General features: G+C 38.0%; 1 protein-coding gene across 4 annotated transcripts in view; it reads left to right on the forward strand.

The window, feature by feature from the left end:
• CPEB4 (cytoplasmic polyadenylation element binding protein 4) overlaps positions 1–23,670 on the forward strand; it is a 71,956-nt gene that overhangs the window by 27,319 nt on the left and 20,967 nt on the right. For 2 of the 4 annotated variants that reach the window (XM_004043023.5, XM_004043024.5), the window contains exon 3: positions 16,790–16,840. The exons of the other annotated variants lie outside the window; for them this stretch is intronic. In XM_004043023.5, coding sequence (XP_004043071.1) covers positions 16,790–16,840 — 51 coding nt within the window. The remainder of the gene's footprint in view (positions 1–16,789; positions 16,841–23,670) is intronic. 4 annotated transcript variants of the gene reach the window in all.

A 23,670-nucleotide genomic window follows, 5' to 3' on the forward strand; every position in this document is an offset into this window, starting at 1 on the left:
TCAAGTTTTTCTTCACCTGGACAGAAAAATATTTTATTGCTGTAGATGCCTAGATGATTATTTGGGGAATATTGTATCTTATTGTTATGCGTGTTTTTTCTCGCTTATGAAATTGGTACTTGTTACTTAGAAATGGAGCGGCATGAAATAGATTAAAACCACATGCGAGTACATCTGTTTTCAGCCTTCTGAAGCATAGGTTGGACACAGTGAAATAAAGATTCATGAGGCAGTATTATATTCAGTGTATAGAGAGACCTCTGAAAATTAGGGAGCCTTTTTTTCTTTTCTGTATGTGAAGGGAATAAAAAGACAAAAATAGTGCTTAAAAATTAGACGTCAGACAGAATATAACAATCCACAGTTTCATGATAGTGGTTGAGTATTTTAAATTCAATATATGAAAACAATATAATATTCAATTTGCTTCATTTCACTAGAAAGCCAAAACGAGACAGCAAAATTATTGAGAGAACAAAGGCAATCTACAGACTGTCAAAACATTATAGTTGTTCTTCAGATATGAAATTATGATTTAGATATCATATTATTCCTTTGAATAGTGTGAAAATGGAGTCTTTTTCTCTTCATATTGTTGTAGAATATATCTTGCTTTCAGTTTTTTGAAAGGAAGGCTCAACATATCCACCACAACTCCTCTGAGTTTCAGGCATTTCAAGTACTTAATTTGAATGTAAGCAATAATGATTGCATTCAGAAATGCAAGTTGTTTAAAGTGCCAGTCTTTTACATATCCCCATGGTGCCCAGGAAACCTATTGCATATGTAGAGGAAGTAGTGGAAGCATGTTATACATCACTGCCTCACGTGTTTCATGCATCGCTTTATTTTAAGAGCTATGGATCTACTCCAAAAATGCTATGTATTTAATTCCTGACTGCCAAAGGTGTTGTGACCTTGCATTTTAAAACACTTTCATATTTTTTCTTGCTTTATCTACATGTTAAATTTAGAGACCCTTCCCTGACTATTTTTCATTGCTGTAAATTTGTTTAAAACAAATGCTTAAATGAGTGGGCAAGTGATGATTCCATCTGTGCTTCTTTTCTTTGTTGCTAAGCAAAAGAATTTATAATAGCCTTTCTAGAAGAAAATCACGAAACTCAAGTTGAAAGTTTAGTACACAAAGCTTGTTTCATCAGTTTTATAAAAGTTTTTTTTATATCATTGTAAAAGAGTGGCTGTGGGGATTATTTAAATTCTGTATCTTTACAGTTGGGATAGAATTTAGTGCTACTTAAAAATATGTAATAAATAATAGGAAACCTTAACTTTTCTTTCGATACACCATTTTACTAATATTCCTATATTCCAAATTGCAGTCACTTAGTTGACTTAGAGAACACATGTTGTATACTGGTAGAGAGGCATTAGAACAAGTATTTTATACAGATACTGGCTCTATGCAGGCTGAAATAGCTCTAGAAACCTGCTATGAGAGTTGCTAAATTTTGTCACTTATTTATTTCATATGTTATAAATTTGAAGTAATTTGGGAATAAATAAATTTTTTTCAAAATGAAAGGAAGTCCTACTAAAATAGGTTCTGTTGCTTTAATATTAGAATGATTTATTTCAGGTAGGAATGGTGGGGAGAGTATATAATTTCTTACAGTATTTAACCTTTTTCTATTTAAATTGGTTTGCCTGTGGCAAAATAAGAACAGATTACTGGTACCCTAAGCTCCAACCTTTTTAAAGGATTAGATGGACATTTTCCTTTAAGGGACATTTAATAGGGCATGATTCAAAGTACCATAAAGAAGAAATGGATAGGCTGGGCGTGGTGGCTCACGCCTGTAATCCCAGGGCTTTGGGAGGCCAAGGTGGGTGGATCACCAGGAGTTCAAGACCAGCCTGGCCAACATGGTGAAACCCGTCTCTACTAAAAATGTAAAAATTAGCTGGGCGCGGTAGCGGGCGCCTGTAATCCCAGCTACTTGGGAGGCTGAGGCAGGAGAACCGCTTGAACCTGGCAGGCGGAGGTTGCAGTGAGCCAAGATCAAGCCATTGCACTCCAGCCTGGGCGACAAGACTGAAACTCCATCTCAAAGAAATAAAAAAGAAGAAGAAATGGATAACGCAAACCAGTTAATTTTACTCGGATTTATAATCAAATTTCTCCTTCCAAGTAAATTAAATGTGTCTGGCGAATTGAGGGATCTTTAAATATCATTAAGTCTTTAAGACTCAGAGTCGGCCGGCAGCTGCCTGCGTGTCTGGCTGAAGCCTTCCTGAACTAGGCTGGCTCTTTCTTGCTCGGTTTGGATGATACCAAGTAATTCAAAGTAGCGTAACAGGGGAGTGACTTAAGTCTCCTAAGAATTAGAAAGTTGCCTTAATTCTCAAAGCCTCATAAGTAATGGAGGACGTTAAATAGCAAAGAGTATAATTTAAACTGGGCTACAATTAAATGTGTGTGTGGCTATGTAGGAATGAAGCATGTTTCTTCTCCTCCTGTACTCTCCCTCTCTTGACTGCGGAAATGGAACATCCTAAACAGTCTTTCTCTTGCCTTGGCTTAGCTGTGCTGTAGGATGGGACCTGGGCTTCTGTGTTGAGGTAACTTCTATTGTGAGGAAGAAGAGGGCGAAATTGTGTGGCATGATTTTTTTGTATGAAAAGTGAAGGGCCTATTCTTAATTTTGAACAACTGCCTGCTTTCTGATTTACTTTTGATCTGGATTTGTTGGATTCCTCACTGTACTGTGTAGGTTGAGCTTACAAAGGTGTGGATTTTGAGCAGTGTGATTACCCCCTTTCAGATTTGGGGTTGCTGTTGTTTTTGTCTTTGGGTTTTTATAAGGCGGGGAGGGTAAGGGGAAATGCCTAGGAAAGAAAATCATGTGATGTATGTGAATGCCGACATCGTCATAGGATCGGACTGAAGCCTTCCTCCCTCTAGCCTCTGAATGGAAACCAACTCAGTTCAAACTAAATGCATCTTGTGCATGGGCCAGATCCTCATCTGCCCCGTTTACTTACATAACACATACTAGTCAATCGAAAATAGTGATCCTCTGCCCTCTACCTGCCACACATTCGTGATTGAATATTTAACCCTTGTTTTTATTTGGTCTGAAAATCAAATAAGCAGTTGCCACAAAGGGGGAATTTGTCTTATGTCATCCATGATGTGGGTCCGTAATTACTTAAGCAGCCCCTTTATCTTAATCCTGAACATTGAACACAAGGAATCCTATTTTGAGGCCATGAAAATCGGTTATCGTTTTATTCTTTGTTACCTGAGTGAGAGGTGAGGGTAACGGTGGGCGAGTAGATGGGGGAAGTATTATAATAGTAAACTTTTAATGTTATTAGAAGGTTAAACATACATTTAAAAGATTTTTTTAACACATTATTTTTTCTTTTCAGTTGTAGTAAAGTTCTCTTATAATATGGTTATTATGACTTAATACTGTTTGACATACATTCAGGGCAGGGATTTAACTATGTGTGGTAGATAAAAACTTAGAGATAAATAAGAAAACAAGCAACAATCAGGTAACAAATTAACAAGTACTTTTCTTTAATGTTTTGCTTTGTCATATTAAGTTTTGTGTACAATTTAAGCTTATGTTTTACCATCTGGACAGGCAAAAATAGTAATCTCCACTCAGAAATGAAATCAGAATGACAATTAAGTAGTAAGATTTTCAGACTTTGTCCACAGTTTGTCAATGATAAATATTAGGGACCTTCCTACTGTAAAAAAGAGAAGGGGGCCCACAATATTTATGGGGATACATGTCATTCATGTGCCACATCTAAATTAATAGAGTGTATTGTGCACCTTTAATAGTGTCACTTTGTTTTTCTGTTTTCCTTCTATAATAAAATTCTATAGAGGTGACTCTTGCTGTCTCATTTCCTGACAGCTACAAAAACAGCCCAAATATCTGCTTAATAAAAAAGCCCTTTGTTGTCTATGAAGGTCTTAAGGCTTTCCTTGATCCTGTTATATAATCCATGACGATGTTATTTGCTGACTTTGGGGGAGGGGAAGAAATGCCGCCTGATTCATAGTTGTCATAAAAATATCCAAGATTCTCTGCATTTAGTTTAGCAACAGGAACGAGGGAACAGTTCACAATTGTGCCACAGAATTATTACTTCCCAAAACTCCTGCATGGACTTTCTACCTGAATGTTGTATGCAGTTGATTCATTTATCAACTGTATGTGCCTGGATTATGAATTTCTTGTTTTTCCCCCTCACATTACCATTATCCTTACTACCAAAACTAAAAAGGGGGAGAGAGAAAATTCTCTGAAATTGTTCTTGCTTAGCCCTGTACAATTAGCCATACAATTTGTAAAAGGAATACTTTTTAAGAAGGTTTAAACTAGTTACTACTTTTCAAATCAGACATTGAGATGGTCAGGCTGCCTCTGGGCTTCATTATTTTATCTAATTGACTGATTCTGAATTCAGTCCTACACCACTGCACTCAGTTCTAAAAGCAAGGCTTTGTTTTATTCTGGGTATTACCTGGTAACCAGTCAATTAAGAACATTAGTGGAACTCTGAAGGGAAAGCAGTTCCATAATCTCTTTGGAATCCAGTTGGGTTGATGCCAGTTGCTGTGTATTGGAAAAGAGAAGGAGGAATCAACCAATTAGAGCTCCCTTTTAGTGCTTGAGAAACCAACGATAAAGAGCAAGTCTTAATTCTGAAGAGCAGCCCTGATTAATTGAAATATAAATAACTTTTAAAAATCTAACTTCTGGTGGCTGTAATATTCCAAATAATAAATGTCTGGCATGGTTGACTAAATAGAGGTATTTAAACCAGCTGCCTGATTTCTTTATTGTAATGATCGGAAGTTGTTAGCATATAACAGACTTTTCCAAATGTTACGAAATAAAAGGAGAAGTGTTCAGGGTTGTGTTCAAACCTGGTTTGGCCACTAGTAGTGCCTTAGATTGGTCACTTCTCTCTAGACCTCAATTTCCTCACCTGTAAACGGAGGGGTTGAACTTAATGATCTTTACATTACCATCAGCAATTCAGTCTTACATTACAAAACTGAAGGTACAGTTTTACATTTTAAAACTGAAGGTTTTTATGGTGTAATGACTGAAAGTAGCCCATGAATATCATGTGATTCTGGGTGTGGCAGTATTTCATATGGAGTAGTTTGTATAAGGGATATAATCAGAGATCAGATTTAGTCGGTTGAGTGAAGGCTTTGGGTCTAAACTACATCTTTTCTTTTTGAGATAGGCCTAAAAATATTATGTTTAGAAAACAGTTGTTTAAACTTGGCCTCGTGAAATGTTTTTGTTCTCCATTTGTGAACCATGGGCCTCTTCAGCCATGGGAATTATTTGATAGAGCCTGTGAACCCATTAGTGACCAGGCATTCCAGTTAGATGATAGATGTCACTTGTGTATGCATGATTATCTTCCAAAAGCATGTGGATGCTGATGTAATGCAATTAAAATACATTTAAAGGTGTTGCTGAATTCATAGTAGCCTTCTGATATTAAGATTTTTTTTCATTTTTGTTCTGTTTTACTTGTAGCATTCATTAGGGTAGAGAAAGGGGTAGGAGTCTTCAGTTATTATTATGGAGGAAAGCCTCTCTGAAATATTTTGATCAAAGTAGGTCTTAATAGTTATTACAACAGATTATGAAATACTGCTCTAGAGAACTTCCCCAATTTTTCTGCTTTATACTCTTGCCATTAGAATGCTCCTTGTTACAAAAAAGAACATAACACAAAAAAGGAATTTAACAGAGGAAATGGTGAGGAGGAGGACAGGGAGGAGTGAGGCTACTAACGCTCTCCTAAATTGTCCTCTCCACCAAGTAGCATTTTGGAGCTTCCTGACATCTGAAGCCATCTTTATTCCTTTGTAGCAGGGTTAAGAATATGGGCTGCTGAGGCTACATCCTGCATGATGCCAGGGGGTAGAGGGAGCCATCTGACGAGATGGGTGCACTCCGCGTTGTATAACATGGCAGTTCTTGTTAGGAGGGGGAGGCAAGTGCTACTAAAGCCTCTTTAAGCCACATGGTTTGGAAGTGTCTTATATTTTAGCTTCTGCTTATACTCCACCTCCACAAATATTTGAACATATTCGATGTGCCAGGTAGATTGAAGGATAGTTTTGATGCTGTGCTGCATTTTTCCTTTTCGAGGTAGACCTGGACATTCTGTATGGGAAGCAGCATTAACCAGTTTCAAGTGAAAGGGTGCTTACCTCTGATACCATTTGTCTTTTATTCAGTGCCCCTTCTGAGAATTATTTCTAACCCAGATCCTTACGGTAACCTGTTATGTGAGTTTTGTGGTCTTCATTTTACAGTTGAAAAGAATTGGAGATCCCAAAGATGCCACAGCTTCTGTAAAGTCACTCAGATTCCTGGTACCTACAAGGGTCAATATAGGAGGAACACACAGCTTCTGGCTCCTGGTTCAATGGCCTGAGTATTTATTGTGTAGCCTCTGAGAAGGAAACAAACATAAGAAAATGGAAACATTTTTGTCTAGTATGCTTTGACAGAGGGTAGGCATTCAATTTTTTTTTTCTCTTTCTCTTTCTTTCTTTCTTTTTTGAGACAGGGTCTAGCTCTGTTGTCCATCCTGGAGTGCAGTGGCACAATCTTGGCTCACTGCAGCCTCTGCCTTCTGGGCTCAAATGCTCCTCCCACTTCAGCCTCCCAAGTAGCTGGAACTATAGGTGCCTGCCAGTGCACCTGGCTAATTTTTGTATTTTTTGCAGAAATGGGGCTTTGCCATGTTGCCTAGGCTGGTCTCAAACTCTTGGGCTCAAGCAATTCACCTGCCTTGGCCTCCCAAAGTGCTGGGATTACAGACATGAGCCATCATGCCTGGCCAAGATTTCTTAATTTCAATTTAGGAGATGGTACAAAATTTAAAAATCTGTATTTTATCATAATCTATGAAAGATTCAGACCTCACAGTTGGCTGGTTTCATACTGAAGTGTGCCTTATTGGGAGTGGAAACTTTTCCAAGTTGACTTGTTCTCTTCCCTGATTCTGATTCACCAGATTTGCCATGGGACTTAAGCATGTGCATTCTTCATGTGATTCAGATACACTTCCTTCGCTTCCCACCCCCAACTTTTGCGCTGCTTTGGATGTATATGTAAAGTCCAGAGCTGTCTGAGGCCATTCATACAACAAATATACATCAGGCATCTACTGTGCACCAGGTACTATGGTTGTTGGGATATATCAGGGACTAACTAAAAACAAAGGTTCCTGGCTTCATATAGCTTATTTTCCAAATAATTACCAGACATCTTTGAATATCCTGTTTATTATTTAATTTAGAAGATTAATAAGAGGAAAAGTAAGAACCCAGAGTATTGATAGGAGAAAATAGGTAGTGGACCTTCTGAGAAATAACAAAAGGTGAAATTCTTATATCAGATATAAAATGCAAGTCCATTTTTCATTAAGGTTCAGAAAAGTTGTCAGAATTCATGTTAAGTAAGTGACTAGAGTTAATGATAGATAGGTCTGTATGCAGAAAGCCAACTAGTGACTTTGCAGATTGCTTTTTGGGGTTTGGACTTCAGTAAACAGTTTTAATGCAGCTTTTTATCAGTATAGTAGCATTCTATTTTATAAAATAATGAGTTTCTTTATAAATAAGAAACTCAGTCTTAATTCTTTTTAGTTCTGTAGTCAGAGAAAAGTCTAATTAGATCTCTTGTGGCTTCTCTCTCTTATCTCTAAAGTTCTCAATCATTTACACTGACTTAGCTTGTGGTCTCTCGAGATTTCATAAGTTTATCTTGGTGTTTTTTTATGTTCATGTCAGCACAGAGAGCCATTTGTCAAAATTATTTTCACCTTGGGGCCAGTTCTTTATTCATTGGTTCTTTTAATATATGTCTCTTGTAACACATGCTTCTTTTAAGCAAACTTTTTGCAAGGTAGGAGAATTTTAATTTACTGCCTTGGCTTTTTTTCTGGATTGCTTTAATTTTTTCTACTACTCGGTCTGTTTTTCCACTTTTCTTTCCATTATATTTTTTTCACCTTTTTTTTTCCAACTGACTTTGGCTGGCTTAGCTTGGACAAAAACTACACCTAGTTTTGCCGAGTTTTTTAGAGCTTAAAAAATTGCCATTAATCTCTGGTATCATAACATCCTCTTAAGGCAAGTTATCTTGTTGCTCTGTCCTCTAAATGTAGCATCTAGAGTCAGAAGGCTTCTGGCAAGGATAAAAATAGCTTTCCTGCTTGCTGGTTTGTTGTTAGCTTTACTGGCAGTAGGAAATCTTTTGAATTCCTTAATTGGGTCAGCTTCTTACTAGTTTCTCTCTAGACATTCCCTTCTGCCTGAAATTCTTAGATGCTTTTAGATCTTGCAGCTTCGCACCTGCCCCGAGTTGTAGTCAAAGCAGTCCTTCCCTTTTATGAAACCTTCCTCCATCTGTAGAAACATATTCCATTGACCTCTCCCATCTTACAGATAAGTGTTATTTTCTTTTGCCACTACTACAATCTGTTTTTCAATCATCATATTACAATTGAAACATTAAATTTGGGGTTTTGGTTCAAAATGAAGATCCTCTCTGGTTTTATTGAAAAGAAAAATTTTAGGTTGAATTTTTGAAGTTTTCATTAAAATTATTATGTATCTTTGCCAGTTTGGCTTTGATGAAAGTAAGGGGTTAGGTTTTGTTCTTTTCTGTCTTCCTGAGAAGACTTATATTCCTGTTTTTAACCAAGGACACTAGCAAATTCTCATTTTTCTGAAGCTGAAATATCCCCCAGATTTGCCCCTCCCTTTTCCAAGGTTCCAGTTTGGAACTTTTTGGCCAAAAGAAATCCTACTTGTCCTTTCTCTTACAAGTGGAAAATTGTTGGTTATCTTCGGCTTATTACTGGGGAAGGGAAAGGAATTAATTTTGTTAAGTACCTACTGCATATTGAGGGACTTTTTTTGGCATTCTGCAAACATTATCTCAAGACTGTCTCACAACAGCTCTGTGAAGTCAATGGAATTATCTCTGTTTTCCTGAGGTTCAGCAAAGCTAAATAATTTGACCTAGGTCACAAGATGATACCGGCTTGACTCTACCCATTACACTGCATCTTCCATGGCAGAGAGACCATCAACTGCTGACTTTGCTTCATTCATTTTCCACAGTTGTTTATTGAGCACGTTTCTCTCCTCCAGGCTCTGGGATATCAGACCCAAAATCCATAAAGATCTCATTGCCCTACAGCAAGAGATTAAAACAAGTAATGTAAATATGGTGTAATAAGTGTAAAGAATACTGGAAGGAGTACAGAGGGTTATCTGAATCAAAGCAAGGATGATGTGGGGCAGGGAAGGCTTCTCATAAGATGTGAGGCCTAACGGGAACTGCTGGGACAAAAGTGTGGAGGCTTGAGTGGTAAGACATTGAGGGGCAGAGAGAGAGAGGAGGGCCTTCTAGGTAGAGGGAGTTACCCAGAAGTTGAAGTTATGGGCCAGCAGTTCTGAATGGCTGGAGTGCCTCATGTGGGAAGGGAAATGGCAGTGTTGAGAGTTAGGAAAGCCATTAATTCAAAGATTTTTGTAAGTACTGGCTTTTGAGCTGAAAGCCAAATCTGTAGCAGAGAAGGGTTTTGTTTAGCCTAAACTCTGTGTGTTTAGTGAATTTTAAGTGGCTCTTTGGGAGGGGACAAGACTCTTCAGCTGATATCTGTCTCAGCCAGTTCCTTCTTTGTGATTTTGCACGGGAATGTCTTTGTTGGAAGTTGGTTGTAGCACAGATAGATAAGGGGGTAGAATAAGCTTACTGATTTTGATTTGGGGAGTTATTTTTGTGTCAATACACTAAATTACTTAAAATTAAATTTATACCATTAAATTATAGAACATATTGAATGCTGTTTTGTTCATATTGCTATGTCTTCTGCATTTGTGTAAGTATATAAAGTTGGCATTCAAAACCAGTGGATTTATTACACAGTTCTTGAGCTTTGCTGTCCAATGTCCAGGTCCCCACAGCGCCATCTTGCTGCAAGTCTCAAGTGGAGTTTGTAAAAACAGAAGATGTGCAGGGGTAGGAGGACTACCTCCTTTAAAATATTACTTATGACAGTATAGTTTCGATTTACTTAGATGTGAGCTAAACAAAATTAGCAGGAGCAGGGGTAGGAGCAGCACTTCTAGTTAGGCAATCAACAACTGCAAATGTATGTGTATGTATATATTTGTGTGTATTAGAAATTTTTAATGGTGCTCACTGAAGACTCCTCTGCAAACACCCTGCTTTTCTTTGTAATATCCACATTTTTATAGGGTGAATCAATCAAAAGTTGATCCTTAAAAATTTTATGCTACTTGTCACTTTAGAGTTATTCCCTATTATCATTCCTTGGCCTGCACCATGTTGTCAACATTGTTGGCATGACTGTGAAAAAGAAAAGCTTATAGATAGCGTGAAATCTAATTGTGCTGCAGATACATTTGATACTTTTTGGTGTTTGTGTGTTTGAAATGGCAGCATTTATTTTTATTATTTCCTGTTGAATTATCAGTAGTAGTAATATCTGGATTATTCTTTAGAAAATAACTTATTTTACCTAATTAATGAAAGTAATACTTATATATACTGCTAATGTAAAGGAGGATTTCCTCTGGTCTTTTCTCCTTTTATTTTTTGACTTGGTTACTTTAGTTAGTGTCTTAAAAGGATATGATAGTACATACTGTTCTTTTTAGCACCTCCTGCCCCCACCTATTCTAAGTCAGTCTGTTGGTAAATATTGGTTCTTCCAACTGGCAAATGCTTAGCATAGAATTGCCTAGTTGACGTATGGATCTTTTCTAGGTTGTAGGATTTGGTAGTGTAGATCCCCAGAGTCACACTGTATCTGTTGCCTATATTTGGCTAGGTTGAGTCATGTCACCAAATATAGCCTATGCCTTCGGCATGATGTATGCCAGGCTTCTGGTTCCAAATTCTGCAGCTGGCCTCCAGAGACTACTGCTTTTCCTGTCATAATGTTCCTTAAGATTAGGGCTGCTGACCAGGCAGTATTTTTTATATTTATAACAAAATCAATACCAAGAGCCTTCAAAGATTGAATTTTGCTCATCAAATAGGTTCACATGCCGAAATCCTAATGCCTTCCTTCTCCCTTTAGAAATTAAATTCTGAATGTGCCCAAACCTGGATAATGATTAAAGATAGATGAGTTCTTGGCTGGGCACCATGACTCATGCCTGTAATCCCAGCACTGTGGGAGGCCGAGGTGGAGGCATCACCTGAGGTCAGGAGTTCGAGATCAGCCTGGCCAACATGGTGAAACTCTGTCTCTACAAAAATACAAAAAAATTACCCGGGCATGATGGTGGGTGCCAGTAATCCCAGCTACTCGGGAGGCTGAGGTGGGAGAATCACTTGAACCTGGGAGGCGGAGGTTGCAGTGAGCCAAGGTCGTGCCATTGCACTCCAGCCTGGGAGACAGAGCGAGACTCTGTCTGAAAAAATAAAATAAAAAAGATGAGTTCTCAAAAACCCAACCAGACAAAACAGCAGGCAGGTATTGGGTTATATTATATTCAGACATCTCAATTTTTATTTTATTATACTTTACTTATGAAATACTGGTGTTTTGAGTTCAGTGGAATGAACTCATCAAATGCTCACCTGGTACCCAAACAGGACACTCAAGATGCCTAGGTATTAAAAGCTCTAATTCCGAAGGGGGCTTTAATGTAAAAGAGATAAGAAGGTTAGCCAGAAGCTGAAATGATTAGGTAAGAAAGTTAGTTGTTGCTTTGTAGCTACAAATAAAATGTGGTGAGTTCATTAAAAAGATGTTTCCAGCCAGGCGCAGTGGCTCAAGCCTGTAATCCCAGCACTTCGGGAGGCCGAGGCAGGAGGGTCACGAGGTCAGGAGTTGAAGACCAGCCTAGCCAATATGGTGAAACCCTGACTCTACTAAAAATACAAAAATTAGCTGTGTGTGGTGGTGCTCGCCTGTAGTCCCAGCTACTCGGGAGGCTGAGGCAGAAGAATCGCTTGAACCCAGGAAGCAGAGGTTGCAGTAAGCCGAGATCGCGCTACTGCGCTCCAGCCTGGGTGACAGAGTGAGACTCCATCTAAAAAAAAAAAAGATAGATTTGAAAAAATCCTTGAGAAAACTTGTGCCTACGCAAAAGCCTGCATGCACATAGATGTTTATGACGGCTTTATTCATAATTGTCAAAACTTGGAAAAACCAAGATACCCTTCAGTAGGTGAATATAGATTAGTAAACTGTGATCCATCCACACAATGGACTATTATTAAGCACTAAAAAGAAATGAGCAATCAAACCATGAAAAGATGTGGAGGAACCTTAAATGCATATGACTAAGGGAAAGATGGCAATCTGGAAGGCTGCATACTTTATGATTCCAACTGTATGATAGTCTGGAAAAGGCAAGTCTGTGAGACAATAAAAAGGTCAGGGGTTGGGGGCTGGTGAAGAGGGATGAATACGGGGAGCACAGAGGATTTTTATGGCAGTGAAACTACTTTGTATGATACCATAATGGGTGGATACATGTCATTATACATTTGTCCAAACCCACAGAATGAATACCAAGAGTGAACCCTAATGTAAACTGTGAACTTTGGGTGTAACAAATGTATAGGTTGGTGCAAAAGTAGTTGCAGTTTTAACCATCAACCTATACCACTCTGGTCGGGATGTTGATAATGGGGTAAGCTATGCATATGTGGGGGCAGGGGGATATCAGAAATCTCTGTATCTTCCTCTCCGTTCTGCTGTGAACCTAAAATGCTCTAAAAAATGACGTTTATATATTTATTTGTAAGTATGCAAATATGCTTATATATAAGCACATATTTATATATCAACATAAAAATACATATATACGAGACACACACTCTTCATTGGGAACATGGAGTGAGGGCCACTGTCTCAGGCATGGGAGGGGATTATCAACTAGCTAGCCATGGAATAGAAAAGCTATAGAAACTTACACCAATATAGCAGAGAGGATATTAGAACAGAAATAAAGGAAAAAGTACGAGAGTGCAAAAAGGTTGTAGATAACCAAATTCCCATGGCACTTTCAATGGAAGCTTTTGGAGGATTTCCAGAAAGGAAATGATATGTGTTATCCATAATAGATGATGGACAACTCTTTAGATATTTTAGTTGTGGAGAGAATTTACAGAAGAGTAGGGCACACAAGTTAGGGAAGCATTATGAAAGTTAAAAAAAGAAAACAGTTTCTTAATGTCACTTATGTTAAAATTTAAGTAGAAAGAATAGCTGATTGTTTAACAGAATGTCACAGGTGTGTTTGCTACTAGAGACCACAATTGATTCTAACCTGACAACAGGAATCATATCACAAGGCCGGATCAAAAAAATTAAAAACAAGTATCACTTTCAGAGTTCAACTGTGAACTTTGCCAGTGATTTTTCAGTGTCGCATTGTGTCTTAGCTGGAGGGTAGAATGACTGTAACTTATAAGGCCAAGGGACAGGGAAAGTGTTAAAGGTCACCTCCTTTGGTTGTGGGAGGTCTCTTCAGGAGATATGGGAAGAGTTAATCTCCTAATAGAGTTAAGAGACTGTTTTGTTACTGTCAAGTTGAAATTTTCTCTTTAAAAGGTACCCAAAACATGAGTTTGTGATAAAGTGGAACTTCATTTGTGAAACTTCATTGTGAAACCAGCCTGTTTAGTAATTGTCTTTTGGATTCTCATTGTTCATTATCCTCCGTTAGGGCTGGGTGAGGTGGCTCATTCCTGTAAACCCAGCACTTGAAGAGGCTGAGGTGGGAGGATTGCTTGAGCCCAAGAGTTCAAGACCAGCCTGGGTAACATAGGGAGACCCCCATCTCTACAAAAAATAAAAAATTAGCCAGGCATGGTGGCATGCATCGGTAGTCCCAGTCACTTGGGAGACTTGAGGTGGTAGGATCACTTAAGCCTGGGAGGTCGAGGCTGGAGCTGAGTTAGCACCACACTGCACTCCAGCCTGGGCAACAGAGTGAGACCCTGTCTCAAAAATTAAAGTAATAATAATAATAGTCCTTCCTTGGCATCAAGTAAGAGGCATTATGGTTCATATAGAACAGCCTTGGTTTCTATTGCAATGTTAGCATTAAATAATTAGAATATCTTCTTGGAGATAATAAGACATTTCCTCTTAATATTTCAACTAATGTTATCAAATATTTTTGTCTCCATATTGATTTAGTCATTCTTCTGAAAATGTTTTATGATAAATGAAAGTGTGATAGCTCTTATTCATTTACTAGAGAGTTTTAGAAGTATAAAATCTCTATATATGTTCCATTACAGAAATTCAGCTGCTACTTTTAGTTGTGATTCAGAAACAGTACTCTGTTCCCACCTCCCAAGTTTTTTTTTTTTTGAGACAGAGTTTTGTGCTTGTCTCCCAGGCTGGAGAGCGGTGGCGAGATCTCAGCTCACTGCAACCCCTGCCTCCTGGATTCAAGCAATTCTCCTGCCTCAGCCTCCCCAGTAGCTGGGTTGATTACAAGCGTGCACCACCACGCCTGGCTAATTTTTGTATTTTGTAGAGATGGGGTTTCACCACATTGACCAAGCTGGTCTCGAACTCCTGATCTCAGGCGATCTGCCCGCCTTGGCCTCCCAAAGTGCTGGGATTACAGGCGTGAGCCACCGCACTTGCCCCTCCGTCCCCCAAGTTTTTAACAGGGTCATGTTCTTGCTCGTAGCATCTCAAGTCTATCCTTTTGAAAATACATACTTGTGACAGGACATAGATCCAGGCTTTAGTTAAAAAGTAGCCTAGATAGAATTCAGTAGATTTGGTGCTTGGCTATGTACATTAGAAGTAAAGAATGAAACCAATTTTTAGGAAGAAATTGAAATGTCAAAATTAATTTTTACCTTTTTTTCTTCCATCTCCATTCCTACCTCCACTCCCTACATAGGACTAAGCTGAAATTTAAATGGAACGATTACCAACTTAGTTTCTTTTAAATCCTTTCATTTGGTTTTAAAATTGTAGGAAAATTGGCAGCCGGGCGCAGTGGCTCACTCCTGTAATCCTAGCACTTTGGGAGGCCGAGACAGGTGGATCACAAGGTCAGGAGATTGAGACCATCCTGGCTAACACAGTGAAACCCCGTCCCTACTAAAAATACAAAAAAATTAGCCAGGCATGGTAGCGGGCGCCTGTAGTCCCAGCTACTTGGGAGGCTGAGGCAGGAGAATGAGGCATGAACCTGGGAGACGGAGCTTGCAGTGACCCGAGATCGTGCCACTGCACTCCAGCCTGGGAGACAGAGTGAGACTCTGTCTCAAAAAAAAAAAAAAAAAAAAAAAAATTGTAGGAAAATTATAAAGTTCAGAGTTTATCCAGACTTCAAGTTTTGGATATGGATTAATTAAAGCTGTTGGCAATAGAGAATAGTTTCCTCTTTTCATGCCATGAGTTCATTACTATGGAGACTGTTTCAAAGAAGCAGCATTTTAAAACATTGAAGACTTTAAGTTCCTTTCTAAAGAGTTGTTAATATGTAGCTGTTGGATTGATGGGACCCCATGTTAGCTCTGGTTCCCAGAGTATTTAGTGGAACTAGCTAGAGTCCTTGCTGGCATCCTGGAAGGCCTGCCCCAGCCTCAAGCCATTGGAGAACCTCTGTTTATCCGTTTTTCCTTAGCTTTTGAGAGTCATGGTTCTGTGGGGTCAGAGTTCAGACTGCTGTTTCCTAAAGGAATGTTTGTAGTTCCGAGTCACTTTAAAAGTCCTGTTCTAAATCCTGATTTATAGAAGGTGGGACTATAGTAGAGAACTAACAACCAGGTCCCCCTGTCCATTCCTTAGATGAGGAAGACCTGTTGAGGGTTCTTCAGTCATTCTTCTCAAGGTGGGTGCAGATGGCATGTGGGGTTTGGAGATGTAAAAGTGTTGCATGATGATTCTTATTTTATAACTTACAGTATAGAACTAGGTCCATATGTGTACTCAGTAAGGATTTGTAGTGTAGATAACTCAACTTACATGTAAAACTCTTCCAAAACAGAAATGTAATTCCTTCAACATAGAGAAATCCCAGTGCCATTCCCCCCCATGCATTTGTGGCTACCAATTTGGAAGACAGTTCATCCAACAAAAATTTTAGTACCTTCACAAATTCTTTTTTGAGGGGTATCTTGGGTGCCCATTTTAGTTTCAAAAATAGATTTTGACACACTTCAAAATTCAGAGGAAAGTAACCCAGCATTTAGTGAGTGCCTACTGTGCCCTGGGCTTTTGATATTTTTCATCATATGTAAGTTTAGTGAAATGTTCTTCTTCCCTCTGAGAATATTTCCCCAAACCTGAAATTAAACCCATTAGCCTGTCTCTACATGTAGGCATAAGCCTGGCACTTTTCTTATGAATCACATAGGAAAATATTACTGCCAATTACATAGTTTCAAAAGTAACAAAACACTACACAAATGAAGAAAAATTTTCACATTTATTGGGGCAGAAATGTGAAGATTGTCATAATGAGTTGCTATTACATAATGGTAAAAAGAAAATTACCTTGGATGGGGATTTGTAAATTAGAAGGACCTAGTTAAATATGAGAGATATTTTCTTTTCCTACTTTCAAACTTTTCCTTTTTGAATATTGATGAACATGCTGATTGATATATCCTCTGATTCAAATACCTTGCCTATTTGAAAGCAAGTCAATTCAGCTCTGTTATTGAATAAGTTTAAACCATCTATGAAAAAAGTAAACTTAGTAACGGCCTTCTTTTACCTTCAGGTCGTCTAAACTATTCATATCCAGGATCCGATAGCTCTCTGCTTATTAATGGTAAGTGATAATTGATTTACCCTAGTGAAGTGCACAAAACTGATACAGTAGTTGTGCATCAGCAGTGGAGAAATGACATTAGTTTGTTCTGTAATGATAACTGTAAGTTGCTATTAAACTATCAGCTATTTTAAGAATGATTCTTTTAGCTCACAATTGTGGCAGAAACTTTTCTTTTTAATATGAGGGCCAACTGATTCCCTGTCCTGAACTTGGTGACAATGAGAATGAAAATCCCATAATGATACCTAAAGATTGGCTTTATCTAATATTAGCTTCTGTAGAGTGACCTTTGAAATGTCAACATAAAAGCCATTTCCACGTGGCTGGAAAAATGTTCCAAGAGGAAAGGATAAGCAGAGATCTAAAACCAGCAAAAGGCAGCCTAAAACCACAGTGCTTGACATTGCATAGGACAAAGTCATTTGCTGTTTGCTGTCTAACAAAAACAAGAAACATGAAGTTTTATTGGCTTTCCAGTGTCTTCATTAGATTCTCCTTTCCTGTGCTAATGTTCTGTTGAGTTCTCTTTTTATGCGCATGGTGAAGCAAGCTAAGTTTCACCAGGAGGAGGGAATATCCACTCACAAGAATTTTAGTGTCTGTTTTTTTAGTATCGTGGTCTAAAACAATTGGGTGAAATACAGAGGTCTTGTTTACTTCTTTTCTACTAATTTGCTATGGAATGTGGATTTCAGATTTCTGTGTGTAGAAAATGTCTTCCATTTGTCAAAGCTCATTTTAAGTCCCATGACCTCTAAGAAGTGTTATGGACTAAATAGCTATATTCTCATAATTCCCAAAACAAATAAAAATAAAAATTCTTCTACTCCTTGATTTTAGTATGTTGTGAATGAGGAGTTAAAAATTATTTTTATAACTGGATCTCCTTTTGAAATCAATATGTTGAAGGATTGTTGAGCCAGGAGAAGTTAGCAGGAGATTTGATTTTTGAGAATTGCTGGGTACATCAGATCTTCTAGAGACTAAATAGTTTATAAAATCTTACTTGGTCATCAGACGTAGGTCTTTTCATGCTACAGTGCGAGAAATAATACCATAATGTAATATTCTAGCATAAATGTATTAGGCCAAAAACCAAACCCAGTGGCGACAGTGGCATCAGGATAAGGAGAACATAAGGGATATATATATACATGCAGAAGAGTTTACCTTTTCCTTTGGAACTAGTTCAAGTCAGTTCCAAGTACTGGAAATTGTAGTGAACCAAGATTGGGGATATTACTGTGTCATCTTAGGCAAAGTGATCAACTCTTCTTTGTCCCAGTTTCCTTATGAAGGTGTTCCTGTTGGATTAGTTGCCTCTGGGGCCCATCTTGTTGAGGGTTGTCGAGAAAAATAAACTGTCTCTAGTGGGTTTTCCTTAAAGCTAAATTCACTTAACTAGGGAAAAAAAGTCACCTGTAATCCCAGCACTTTGGGAGGCTGAAGCAGGAGGATTCCTTGAGCCCAGGAATTCAACACCAGCCTCGGCAACATGGCCAAACCTTGTCTCTACAAAAGATTTTTAAAAACTAGCCAGGTGTGGTGGCACATGCTTGTAGTCCCAACTACTTGGGAGGCTGAGGTGGGAGGATTGCTTGGGCCGGGGAGGTCAAGGGTACAGTGAGCCATGATTGCACCACTGTACTCCAGCCACAGTAACAGAGTGACACCCTGCCTCAAAAAAAGAAAAAAAGTATACTATTATGAGATTGCCTTTCCTTTTTTCTTCATTGCTATCCTTTCTTTCATAAATAGATTATTTTTAATGATCTTACTTGTCAATAAAAAAATAAAAGTAACTTTTTCCCAAAATATTTAGGTTTTCAAATTTTACTGGTCCATGAACTCTAAAAGAAGACTAGATAGTTTTTAATGTTGTATACGTGGAAATTTTGTTTATTATAAAGGCATACTGACTTGGGTTAACATTGCCTCAAACTGAAAGACATGAAGATAAAGGACAAAGAGAGATGTCTTTCTTCTAAGAAACATCTCTTGCTGGCTCCCCGAGCAAGACCCGGGAGTGTGGGGTTTACAGTTGCCATGGTCTCAGGTCTAGTACTGAGCTTCATGGGGCCCCAAAACTTGATTTTGTCAGATTTGATGAAGGATTAGTTTTTTAGTAACCAACCAACTAGGACCAGATGCCAATTTATTCATTTATAATGAAGCATAAAACTTCCAGGTAGACCAGATGCCAGAGGTGACTACTCGACTGACCTATTCTCTCTCCAGTAGCAATGTCCAGATTAGAGCAGAAGATTGCTTGAAAGTCGTGAAATTAAAACTAGGTAGGGAGGAGAGGTGTTGAGAATTTTTTAGTGACCTTGATCAAGATATGCACATTGTCCATTCTGTCAGTCATGTTTGTGAAATATCTTCTAGAGTGGATCACATCTGTCGACAAATTAACCTCATTCATGTATTCATTCTTAGTAGCTTTGCTCTCACTTTAGCTCAGGTTTTGGGGGTACCTGTATTGCAAATCTGGCATAATGAATTGTGCTTAGTGAAGATTAATTAAATAATTTACAGGTACTACCTATCACATAGGGTTGTGGTGAAGATTCAATGTGTGTAAATCACTTAGCATAGCACCTGGCACGTAGTAAGTCAAAATAAGAGAATTAGAATAAGTAATATTTTTGGTTAGGAATTAATCTCATTCATGTATTGATTCTTAATAGCTGAAAATATATAAGAAAAAAATACAGAACAAAGGATTAATATGAGTTTGTAAAAATTGTTGAAAGTTGAACATGCTTTCATTGTCTGTCATTAAGGTAGATAATCTAAAACTATGCACTTTCAAATGCATTCCCTTCATGTCTTGTGTCCATGCAGCCTTTTCTTAAAACTGAAAATAAAAGCCTAATCTATTATGTCACTTTATAGTCATTGTTTAATTTTAAGACTGAAAGGTGCTGTAAGGAGCTATTCTTCCTTGTCCACCGTAATCTATTCAGGCTTTTAAAAACCTTTAATGAGGTGATTATATAGCCACTCTGCTTTGTTTCAGTGTAACTTTCAGAGCTTTTTCTTCCAAGTTATCTGTGGAAAGCCGTTTCTTGTTTTGTTTCGATAAAAATGTAGAGCAGCTGTTTATTCTCTTTCTCACATGAACATTTGAATTTTGACTCTCTGATTTTTATTTTATGCTTTATTTTGAAATTTTCAAGCAACCTCAAAGCTTTTAGAAAGAGGTTTAAATCCTCAATAAATAGAAAGAAAATCCCCTCACCAGCCTCTCATTGGAAAAATTATAACAATAATTAAAAGAAAAAAAGTCAGAGTCACCAACCAGTTTTCAGTGGTTTATATTGGACTAATGTTGTAATTTGCCTTTACAAAGATAAATAGGTTGTATTCATCCATGGATCAAATTATTTTTTTGCCCTGCTCGTTCATCAATTTCCTACAGTTTCATACAATGACCTTCGTATACCACTCATGTTAAAAGGCAGTGCCAATATAATTCAACAATGATTGGTAATTGTGTTAAGAATGTTACAATTCACACTCTAGGGAATTTTTCAATTTATTGCTGTGTTAATAGTTGTAGAGATTTTTTTGAGGGGCAATCTTGGGGACAGTTCTTGGATTTTCAATGTATTTTTAAAACCAAACTAAAGCTACTTTTTGGGTGCTATATTAGTTTGCTAGGGCTGCTATAATAAGTACCACTGACTACTGGCTTAAACAGAAATTTACTTCCTCAGTTCTGGAGGCTAGAAGTACAAAAGCAAGGTGTTATCAGGGTTCATTTCTTTTGAGGCATCTCTCTATGGCTTATAGATAGCTGTGTCGCCACATGGTTTTCCGTCTGTGCATGTCTGTGTCCTAAACTCTTCTTATAAAGACACCAGTCATATTGGATTAGGGACCACCCAAGTGACCTCATTTAACCTTAATTACCTTTTTAAAGACCCTGTCTCCAAATATAGTCACATTCTGAGGTACTGGAGGTTAGGACTTCAACATATGAATTTGGGCAGGAGGGTGGGGGTAGGGGGTGGCCACATAATTCAGCCCATAATAGATGCCTTATACTAGTAAATTTCATGTAGTAGGGATATAGTTAGAATGCCTATTTTATGGTTATGAGAAGCAAGCCTAAAACTTAGTTTCCCAGTTAAGTGAGAAGAAGTGCTAAACATAGGCCAGTTACCTCAAATTCCTCTGGAGTATCTTGGCTTAGCTCTGAGATAGACATTGGATTAAAAGATTAGTTTTCCTCTTACCCAGCTTGAAACTTTATTTTACCTAAGAAACCACCACCACCTCTGTATAAAAATGCTTGTGCATTATACTTTTTTTTTTTTTCTCTAACCTTTCATTCTCCTGCTTTAGCCCTCAGGATTAGCTACTTCAAAAATGAACCTTGTGGCAGGAGAAAGTTATAGAGCAAAAAAAAACCTATTAAGTTTTAACAACTCATATATGTATTTTCTTTCCTTTGAGGAAGAGATTAGTAAGAGATCTATTAAGGGTAGCACAGAACAACATTTCTTTCCTTTTTTTTTTTTTTTGAGATGAAGTCTGTTCTGGACTGATCCAGACTCCAGTCTGATCCAGGCTGGAGTGCAGTGGCTCCATCTCGGCTCACTGTAGCCTCCATCTCCCAGGTTCAAGCAATTGTCCTGCCTCACCCTCCCAAGTAGCTGAGATTACAGGCACCTGCCACCATGCCCAGCTAATTTTTGTATTTTTAGTAGAGATGGGGTTTTACCATGTTGGCCAGGCTGGTCTCGAACTCCTGATCTCAAGTGATCGGCCTGCCTCAGCCTTCCAAAGTGCTGGGATTACAGGCGTGAGTCACTGCACCCGGCCCAACATCTCTTAATTATAGTTTTTTGGAATGAAAAGAGGAAGATTGTTTGCTTGGGAGGGGGAAGAAATCTATCAAAAAGGAAGGTGTAATTTACTCAAGAGAAATGTAGATGATGATCACTTACTGAAAATGTGTGTAATATGGTTCTAGTTGCTACAATAATAAGCATGTGGAAAGATCCCTTCATTGAAAAGATAATATGAAAACAAACTGTAAACTCTAAAGTGCTCTACAATTGTTAACCTTAAAATGCTAATGAAAAGCTGAGAATAATTGTTGAAGATCATACTCAGAATATATGCATATGAATTTACTTTTGGGAAAGGGAGATTATTTATTGAGTATGTGACTGACCATTACATATACACATTGTGTTTTTCATTATTCTCTCATTTGCTTCCCATTTTTATAAATAAAGGAACTGAGGGTTAGGGACATAAGGAAACTAGAGTTGCATTCTCTGCTCTTTCTAAGGTAGGCCTTACAAATAATAGTGTCTTTATCATATCTTAGGAACATTCTTTGAATGTTGTTGTACCAACAAGCTAATATAAGCATAAGCCAATGTGACAGGAATTTCTAACTATAAAGCAAATGTAAATTAATTTTGTGGCAGTGAGCCTATTAAATTAGGGATTAATTTATAAAATCATTTAAAATGTTTCTTTGCATCTTTGTTGAATTGTATGCTTTGATCTTTGTAATGATTGTGTCTGCTTTTTGGTTCTACCATCTTTATTCTTTTGTTCACAGATTAATTCCTTTTAGCTTCAAGCCTTTGATTTATATCTTTTCAACTGATTTACTAATTTGGCTAATTTCCACACTGCTCTCCCCATATATTTTCTTTTAGTCCTCCTGGAAAAGTCAGGTTGTTTTGTTTTGTTTTGTACTGTTTTGAGACGGAATCTCGCTCTGTTGCCCAGGCTGGAGTGCAGTGGTGCAATCTCAGCTCACTGCAACCTTTACCTCCCGGGTTGAAGCAATTCTCCTGCCTTAGCCTACCAAGTAGCTGCGATTACAGGCATGTGCCACCACACCCAGCTAATTTTTATATTTTTATTATAGACAGGGTTTTACCATATTGGCCAGGCTGGTCTCGAACTCCTGACCTCAAATGATCTGCCCACCTCGACCTCCCAAAGTGCTGGGGTTATAGGTGTTAGCCACAATGCCTAGCCAAAAGAAGCCAGTTATCTGATAACATCTTATCATCTGAGCTACACCTCCCTTTTTTTTCCAGATAGAATTGCTATTTGTCTTCTCACCATGGGGCAGAGAGAGGTGCACAGTTGGAGAGCCTAAGGTAGATCAGCGTAACCCGAATAGGATCCGTTTTTTCATTGTCCACTAAAACATAGTAATATCTTATCCTTCATGGCCTAAAGTCCTATTCGTGACAGAATTGATTAGGTGCTGTCATGTAGGAAAGTATGCTTTTGTGTGAAAGTAATAATGTCATTTGTTCATTTTTAATATTAGTACCAAGGAGAAAACCAAAAAGGGTTCATTAACAAATATAGCAATATAGCATATGCAATAATAATAAATTCAAATGGTACAAAAAGGGATAAAACAAGAAGTGAATGCCTTCTTTCCTCTTTCTAGAAGTTTCTCTCTCCAAAGGTTCTTGTAGTTGTTTCTAGAAAAAAAATATTTCATGGCCAGGCGCAATGGCTCATGCCTACAATCCTAGCACTTGGGGAGGCCCAGGTGGATGGATTTCTTGAGCCCAGGAGTTGAGACCAGCCTGGGCAACATGGCAAAACCCCATCTCTATAAAAATAAAAATAAAATAAAAAGTAAAAAGATTTTATGCATAGTCCCACATATCTATTTATATTTTCTTTATTTTTAAATGTACACAATAAGGATTCTACAATACACACTTAGACACTGCATGCAGGCCAGCATCTTAGAGAGCTTTAGGTACATGAACGTGAGCCACATTTAAAAATGCCACATGCTCAGTTAATAGGGTTGCTCCTTTGAA

This window comes from Gorilla gorilla, chromosome 4 (assembly GCF_029281585.2).
Source record: "Gorilla gorilla gorilla isolate KB3781 chromosome 4, NHGRI_mGorGor1-v2.1_pri, whole genome shotgun sequence".
In the NCBI taxonomy this organism is placed as follows: Eukaryota; Metazoa; Chordata; class Mammalia; order Primates; family Hominidae; genus Gorilla; species Gorilla gorilla.